The sequence below is a fragment of the Aplidium turbinatum genome, chromosome 2 (assembly GCF_918807975.1).
Source record: "Aplidium turbinatum chromosome 2, kaAplTurb1.1, whole genome shotgun sequence".
NCBI lineage: Eukaryota > Metazoa > Chordata > Ascidiacea > Aplousobranchia > Polyclinidae > Aplidium > Aplidium turbinatum.
In genome coordinates, this window is record NC_137473.1 from 36,402,640 (window position 1) to 36,412,284 (window position 9,645).

Sequence of the window (9,645 nt, forward strand, 5' to 3'; positions counted from 1 at the left end):
TCACTCCAGGTTTCTGGTCTCTTAATGTTGTGTTTGATTCGTTTTTTTTTTACTCTTATGGAACTAATACTCTAGTCTATATTGACACAGAATCAAACAGCATTTGTATTTTTTGCAATTAGGCTATTACTTTCTGTCGAAAAAGGAACAGTCACGTCACGAGATTGCAGCACACATACTTTCAATTTGAATTGGATTACAGTGCAAGTGGAACTACCCAATACCATACTTTTTGGTTAGCTACTACAATTTTATTAAAATATTAGCGTAGGCTACTAACTTCTGTCTAAATTTTTAGTAAACTTTTTAACATCATAAAACTCTAATTAAGTACAAACAATTTATAGTAATGTAGCGGCTGCATAGTTGAGTGGTGAAAACGTTTGCGTCACGTTCGCAAAGGACGTCGGTTCGACACCTCTCCAGAGTTCGCGGCTGTGTCTCGGCAAAGACGGTTAATGGCATGCTAAAATAACGGTAGCAACTGACTCGATGACTAGGCTATTGTATATCTCTTCACTGCTTCCTGTTCTGTTGCATTTGTGATCGCAGTGAAGGTTGCGTAGACCTACCGTTCTTTATATGTTGTCGCAATGGGAGCTAAAAAACGTGATTATAGGTTAGTTAGCCTATTATTGGACCCTCATGTCAACTTTACTGGGTAGCTTATATGAAACTGGATAGGCTATAATCAAACAAATTATTGAAATCCTTTTCTGATCGAAAAAAAAAATTAAAACGTAGCTTCCCTTTCAAACCCAAAGTAGGCTATATTTACTCACTAAACTTCTACGGAAATCCAGTTTTTATTTGATGACTCTGGCAAACGCGAAGTGCATGCCTATTGCCCATACGTCATCAATAGGTTAACCCGTTAGGCCATTTAGCCCAAAAAGCGGCCAAAATCAAGGTATATGGTAACAATAAATGTTCGTCAGCAGCCGATTGTAGCAAGAATTGACAGCAATAAACATGGTGTTTCGTGGTATGTAGGGGTAGTGCGGGGCAAGACTAGTCACATTTTGGTATTATCGTGTATATCTTCACATAAAGTTAAAAATGTTTCAATTTTTAGTGTTAAACAGTTGTACTAAGGCTTCCTTAAACAAGATAGCAAAAAAAAAGTGAAATTTATTTTTAAGTTATGTTAATAAAACATCATTTTTACGACCGAGTCAAATGACTGGTTTTGCCCCTAAGTAAGGGTAAAACAGGTCAGTGTTTTTTGATGAGAGAAAGAGTATATTTACACATACAAAGTGCAGTTTCACATACAAAGTACACCACTGCAGCACATTCGTTTAGAACAGACATCAGCAAACATGCTGGATTCCATTTTATGACATTATTTGTTCAATTACTGTGCCGAATATCCATGGTTCTTCTGGACGACAAAACAAACTGAGCAAGGAAGATTATGACAAAATTTGCCATTTTGTTCACTAACAATGAGGTATACATGGTACATTACAGTTGCCAAATGTTAGAAGAATTGCTTTTGTGAACAATTGATAGAAACACAATCAAAAATACACTTCAAACGTTTTCTAGTAGGCTATAGTTCAATATTGTTACATTTTTTTAAAATCTTTCATTTGTGATTTTTTGCGTTTTTGTCCAAATTTTGACGCATACTTTTTATAAGAAAACATTGAGAACCATAAATGAATTTTGCGTGGTAAACTTATCATATCTTAGTGAATAAGTGGACAACATTTCAGTGCAAATTTTCACTGGGGTCAGGGGTAACCAAGATATTATAAGGACCCCACCTTTTTGCTTTTTTTCATTTCGACCCACGTTTCACATTCAATAACTCCCAAATCCTTTATTATTTTGTACGGATATTTATTTAATACATAGAGAATCTTATAAACAACATTTCTACCAAATTTCAACCAAAACCAATCACAAATGGGGTCTTGGCGAGTTTTAAAATTTTGGAAAATCTTAGCTGAGAGCTGGAAACGGCCATCTTTGGATGTCTATGACCTTTGACCTTTTAGAGTGACAATGTAAACGATGTTGTTTTTTTAATATTTGGCAAAAGTACTACCACCTGTAAAAATTTTGAGTTGTTACCTAATTTTGTTTAGCAGTGATAGGGCCTCAAACATGGCCAAAAATCAAAAAAAATCGTACCCCCTTGGTAGACCCCCCCCCAAACTAAATGCTTCGCTCACACTAGGATAAGCTGATTTTTGATGTAATAGGCAACTAATACCCTATAAACTAGGTAGCCTAAGCCTACATGACAGTTTGGTTAAAGAATTTAGCATTTTCACCAAAAGTTTGGCACAGCACTTCATGACTGACTTGTGTTGCCCCAACCAAAATAGCCATGACTGAACAAAAATAAATACCCAATAAAACTAATTTCCAAGGAAGAACTACAAGATGAGTAGCTTTGAGACAAAGTACAATAATTGTAATTTTGTTTAAACAGGAAAGTCTTGGTTTAATTAACAATTTTCATAGCGTAATGCTCTGTTTAGTCTAAACCACAAAAAAAAAGTTAGTCCAAAATATGAAGGTAAAATTTTACACCAACTTACGTTTCGCAGCCTAGACAAAGATAGCAAGCAAAAACTGCATAGCAGTTGCTGTTGTCGCATCACAAAAGAACCACTAAGTGCGCTAAAGCATTTTTTTGAGTGTGTTATTTCCAAAAAAAAAGTTATGCTTGATTAAAATCAAACTGACCGGTTTTACCCGACGACTTGTTTTGCCCTGAACTACCCTAGCTCCTGCGAGCTTTTCTACGTTCCAACTTAAGTTACAATATCCATAGAAACAAATAGAGGCCCCATAATTGCATCAGGGCCCCAACTCATGACATTAGGCTATGGCCCTAATTAAATGGCAGTCCATTTCAATAAAACCACGGAAAACGCTTTCTCTACAGCTGTGATAGCCTAGCCTACTTCAAATGTAATTTTTTAACCATTATCTAGGCTATATTGTTATTCCAAGTTTGTTTAATTTGGTTAAATAAACGAGCTTGCCGAACGGCATCCTTAAAGTTATGCCCCTCAAGGCTTATTTGTCTACTCCAGTTGATTCATATTCTGTGCAAGTAGGCCATGAGTGATTAAATGGGCCATGGACCATTAAAAAACATGCAATGGCCACGTTGTTTTCAGAAGCAAAGAAACTAAAAATTAAGGCTACAAACGGAAACTTACTTATTGTAGTAAATAATACAATAATTCTCACTTACAATTATAAAGACACAGTAACGCAGGAGAAAATTTCAAGTCTATCAGAATTGTAGACCAACAGCATTTTGCTTTCACACCAACAGAATAACACACTACCACTACCAGCAGTTCTTTCATGCGCCATAGCAATGCGCAGTTACGACAGTCCATTAATAAGTGGCTTATTGTATCACTTGGCTTGTTTTTCATATAAAAGTAACTTGAAATAAATATAACAGTGAGTTTCTTGTTTCATTAACGTTGATTCCACGATTTTACAAAGATTCTATTAACTGCTAAACAAGTTATCAAGCATTTACAAGCAATTTGGTGCTTACCAATGAAGCTGTCAGCACAGTCTCTATATTACTAGTCTGGAAGGCTAACGCAAAAGGCAGTTGTCGTCGCTCGTGAAACAGCGCTCCTAGTGGTGGTAGGGTATATTATGAAAGCAAAGCACCAAAGGTATGCAAATACAGGCATATTGTCTACTATCAATGGTGAAATTGTGCAAGATATTGTGGTTGCAGACTTGTTTTTAACTAATGTAGAATGTTTAGGATGTTAGTTCCAGTATTTATCTAGAAAAATTCGTTTGGTTTATATTTCTGAGGCTTAGGTTAGCATGATTACAAGTAGTTAAAAGATGATGTGAGTTCAAATTATTAAGGAATTGAATTTTTGTTTCTTCAGCAGAAGACCAAAACATAGGTTGTTGAAAGGCTGGTTAGTAGATAAACTTTTCTGCCAGGAATATTAGGCACTGGTTAGTTTAAAGGAAGGCACTTGTTGCCAATGGAAATTGACCTACACTCAAGATTAAACAGTAGGCTACTTTTGTCTATTCAAAGTCTATAAATATATGTACACTGTACAGGTTATTAATACTGAAGAATTTTTAAAAGATATTAATTACATTATGTAAATCTAGATAAGGTTATATCAGACATGTGCAAATTATGATGCACTGGTCAAATCTATACTTGTCACAATCAACAAATTTTCCCATTCTTGTGGTTAGTTTTCTAGGTTAGGCCAAAGAAGTTTATTCTAACTTGCCACTGAATATTTATTGTTTGTCAGTTTACACTACAGACTGCAGATGTACTGGCAAAAAACTTGTTTGTTTACTACTGATAAAAATATAAAGTTACGTATGTTATCTCCTTTCTTGTTCCACTTAAGATATTTTGCACCAAAATGAAGAAGTGCATTTGACATGACACATTTGTAGCCTATATATTATGAGTTCTTATTCACTACCGGTACCGTAACCATGGTTGATTTTGAGCCAATTCCACTAAAAATATGCTTGTGCTAATTCTCGTAAGCACATAGGCTACATACGGTAAGCAAAATAACTATGTTTGAATTAAACACCGATGGGCTAAGGTATTGGTAACTTACTTTTGAATGCAAACAGCTAGCTTCATAGAAAAGGAAATACAGCACTTCTATATTTCAGATATGTCACATTTAGCATGTTACTCGTGGGCCACTCATGATATAGAAAACAATTTATATGCATAATACAAATAGAGAATGTTCATAAATACAGTATATGTTTATTACAATACAGCAATAAGTGTACAGAAAGGTTTTTCATTATATTGTTTTAAAAAGTCATTAAAATGTTGTCACAATGTTTGGAGGCTCTTCAAGACATGAGTGAAGAAGAACTTATCGTACAATATTTTTGATGAGGTATGTTTAACTACACTTAATACTTTTGCAGCATACTCGTTAACAATTCTCCGCAACAGCATTATCTGTTAACCGGGTTATTGTGATTATTCTTGTATTTTTTGTTTTTGTCTTTTTGCATGTAGGTGGTAATTAATATGGACTTATTGGTCTGATGCAAATAAATAGTAATAATAATATTATCAATATCAAATTTGGAAATGTAGTCAATGAAATACATAACTGCAGGTTGAAAAAGTTAGCTTTCGAAAGCATAATATGCAATATACACCATTATGATGGTGCTACTTTAGAAGTGCATTAATTCAATAATTCCGTAGCTACTAGCTATATTTACATTTTGAGGTGCCGGTAATGAACCTTCTTTGGGTGCCAATTTTTGCATACTATATATAGCAATTGAACGTGACTTATTTTACACAAAACATATGCATTACATTACTGGTATGCTAAAGAACTATGGCATCAAATGGTCACCCAAGTTCGGAGAGATTAATGGCACTTGCTGAAGATGATGCATTACTGAATTTATTTGTATTTTTTACAGTTGAATGAAGATTTGGAAAGTGGAAATTTGCCTATGACGGGGATATTCCCTTCGAAAAGTGGGGTATTACATCGACATATTGCGCGCAATAAAATTAACAACCTTAATCTGCCTAATGCATATCATGACTATTGTGAAGAAAGCTTATTGCCGGACTTGGACTGTGCAAGGTATACAGCAATCCATACAGAAACCCTCTACGAAGGCGCTTTTGAAGAACTTTTCAAGACCCTTACTATATGTTGACGTGTATTGTTTTCGCTGTGATGGTCAGAAATAAAAAAAAACTGAACTTAAGTGCTGTATGCGTATGAGAAGTCATATTTTTTGCCACTACAAGACTTTTTACATGGTAGAAACAAAACAGCTAAACAATCGCATAAGCTGAACAGTGCACTATGTAGCACTCTGAAAAGTATAAGCAATTCTAAAAGCAAACAATGAAGGAGAATTCCTGTTGTATTTTGTCATCTGTTTTTGATTTCTGTTTTTGTACAATAAACATCATAGCATACTTTTATCGTATGCTTTTCAAGCTGATTTCATAGCACATTACTTTGAAAAATAAAATAGGCTTTCTATTAACACCGTAACTTAAATAAGGCGCGGTATGCCGGAGTAGTTATAGTCTAATGTTCACTCTCGACATTAGATCCCTTCACTGCAGAGTACTTTACAATATCTAAAGTTTTGGCGGTACTGCTAAACATTCGAACTGTAGGCGCGGTATCACATTCAACTCTTTGACGTTGTCGACCGAAGTAGTGTTCTGCACCAGCAGCAAACGTTTCTCGAATTATTGCTGGTAAGGACAGGCATCTGAAGCTTTACTTAGTAGCATCTTCTCTCTATTGACATCCCCAACTAAATCTGAAAATCAATGACCTATATCATAAATAACATTTAACAATGCATGTTACAATAGACCTTTTGCACATTCAAAATCACTAGAGCGTGACGTTTGAGTTACGCAGAGTCTGAGGGTTAAGAAACCTTTTATTAAAATGGTTTGAACTTTCGGGGGCTGAACAGTCATTGGACGGGTTGGCAAACCTTATAGTTAAGGAGCAATTTACAGAATCATGTTCAAAGGATCTTTCTGTTTATTTAATGGAGAGAAGTCCAAAGAATCTAGAAGATATAGCCAGTGTGGCGGAACAGTATTTAGTTGCCCATGATGAGAAGTTGTCGACCGAAGAGACGTTGTCATGCGATAATAACGAGGAGCAAACAAATAATTTTAAAGGAGGTGCTGTTCCAAGAGAAGTACGTTGTTTTAACTGTAATGGCTTAGGTCATAGGGCTGTTAACTGCCGGAGTAAGACTAACAGAAATCATCAAGATGCAAGGAAGTGGTGCAATCGTAGCGAAGGAATGCAAGGACAAGTCGTTTTCTCTTTCCAATCAGTCTGGAAAGAATTGGAAAAACACAGAGGTTTATCGAGGCGGTTGTGCGTTAATGATTCATAACTCACACTTGAGAATGAGAGACCGGATGAAGATAGTCAGTTGAAGAAAACGGGAAAGAAGACAAAAAAGATGTTTACGAAGAAATAAGGTTATTTCGCACCCTAAGCAGGTTCTAATTTCGGCGACCTGTTTGACAACATTTTAATGTAATAAATAAACAATAAAATGTGTGAGATTTTCAGGTTTTAGTAACTAAAATTGCTGGTGATTAAATTGCTTTATGGTAGTGAATAGCAGTTCAAACTTAATTGCTAGTCAAAATATACACTATGCTCTTTTATCACAATATTTACTTTTGTTTCGTTATCAATTCCGCCATGTCGAATGCGGAAGCATAATGACTTATTGAGGCTCGGTGGATTGAAGCTGCTAGCGTTGACATGGGTGGTAATTCAGTAGGCTAAGTAGGCTACTTTTGAACCAGGGTCCGAAATTATTTCAGGTACTTGGAAGCTTGTTGAAAAGCCTAAGATATTTTTATAAACGTTCCATTGTTGCACTCTAACAGGTGACGTGTCCTTCCTTGTAAAACGTAGGCCTACACCTAAATTTTTCTAAAAAAAATAAATTTTTTTTTAGAAGTATCAATTTTTAAAGAAGACCGGGAATTACGCTTTTTACCTGGCCTAGCTTGTCCTCTCAACCGTTCTTGATACTAGCAAGTAGCAATTACAATACGATTGTGCAGGATCTCAACAGTCCATCCGTCCAAACTTTCTCATTTTTGTATCTCTACCATGAAAAAACATGACTTTTGGTAACTTCGGTTAGACTGTTACCAACAGTCGGTAAAATTTGCAAACGTCTGTAAAGAATGACAAAGACAAGAACAAATTGTCATTATATCTCACATCTCAAGATAAACGTGCTACAGACAAGAAAAAAATAGTGCATTTATTTACGTGAGATTTTTTACTGCAACTTTAAGATACAGTACAATATACGTATTACATTTTGTTAAATTTTTACAATAACTTTCTTACCAAGAGGTTAAAGTAGGCCTACTTTCTAAAATGTAGAGATACAGTAGCCTACATTTTTACAAACGTCATTTCAACTGCAATAGCGTAGTGCGCTATTTGCAGCCTGCGTGCATGCAATGCAATGTGCAATGACAATGACATGACAATGCAATGACAATGACAAATCATTGATAAAATCGTTAAACAGATGTACCTGTTCGTCAATTTCTTCAATGAATAAAAACTAAGCAGTAAGCATAATATACATTTTTTAACTTTATGTTTGTTACTACTGAAAAAAACGTCAAAGTTTATTTTATTCATATCCCGAGAAATAGTAACATTAATTGCCTTTCTCGTTGATCACTGTCAAAAAATTGTCAATCTTTTTATTAAACTTCTGCACGATTCCTTGGTAGCTCGATTGAAACCGCGGTTTCTCAAATTGTAAATTAAGCAATTCCACAAACTATTGCTCATCAGAATAAGAGATGATATGGGAAATAGCGCAGAAAATAAATTAGGATGTTCATAATAACTATTATAATAATGTAAAAGGCGAAAGTCCACTGCAGTGATCGGAATCATGCAAACGGTGAAGACCAGCACCATGATCGCAAGAGTTTTTAAGAGCTCCCATTCTATTTTCTGCTGTCTGCTTTCCTGAGTCTGGTGAACAAGTATTTGCCTACTTTTTTTCTTGTAGATGCAGAATGTTGCAATTGTGGCAATCCACATGCCAATGAAAGGAAATAGCAATAAACATGAATACATGATTAAACCTTCCATGTTTGTAATAAGGACCAGAGTTGATGCAAATACGCCATAATATAAATGAGGCACAAAAAATGGAAAAGAAGACAATAAAGAAATCACTACCCAAATGACCAGTGAAACATATTTAGCTATCTTTTTTGAATTTTTGCTTGTGTATTTGAATGGCCGATGAATTGCCCAAAATCTGTCTACCGCTGCTGCAGTTAATGTGTAAATGGAAACACCCAACGACAAAGTGGTAACAAAACCAGCAAAATTTATATAATACTTTAACTGGTCTTTCCTTTCAGAACTGGAATATGGTTGTAAATGTCGAGGTTTAGTAACTGCGAAAGTCCAAATGACTATAAAACTTGGTAAGACAAATAGCCCAACCAGCAAATCTGCAACAGCCAACGATATCTTGTAATACGCTTGACTGTTCTTACGTAAGCTTTCATAATGCGTCAATACGTAGAGAACGACGAGATTAAATGCGATCACAAGAATAGAAAGAATTCCGATCACGCTCATTGTAACGACGTTTCCAACTCGGCAGCTGCAAAGAATTGAAACCAAATATTAGTAGACTACTCTTCTTTTAAAAACAGATTAAATAAAGACTTTTGCAACTTCATAATATCTCATAAAGTTTTGTTTAGCTAACGCTTCATCATATTTCGGTGCCAAGTCTGTCAACTTCAATCAAATAGTTATTCTGGCTATTGTGGCTCAATGATAAACCTTAAACCAGCGATACAAAACAGCATTGTTTTAATTATAAAGCAAGTAGCAATAAATAAGCCTAATAAGCTAACTCAAAAAAATAAATATAAATATTTAGAGCTCTTGAGACAGGGTATCCTATCATCTGAGAGCTAAATGGTTGTCTTTTTTGGATTTTTATAGTCAAAACCATGGGGATCAATGCAAGAAGCTAAAAATTTGCATTTTGAACAAGTTTATGCATCCATGCTTGTCATGTGCTTGTAGAAAGTTGTCACGG

The 9,645-nt window shown here is 35.1% G+C and overlaps 1 protein-coding gene across 1 annotated transcript; it reads right to left on the reverse strand.

Annotated features, from left to right (window-relative positions):
• Positions 1-8,252: 8,252 nt before the first annotated feature.
• On the reverse strand, positions 8,253-9,173 carry LOC145788546 (adenosine receptor A2b-like). Its single transcript, XM_082600306.1, has one exon. It carries the CDS (start codon positions 9,171-9,173, stop codon positions 8,253-8,255), a length of 921 nt encoding a protein of 306 aa, XP_082456432.1.
• Between the last annotated feature and the right edge of the window lie 472 nt (positions 9,174-9,645).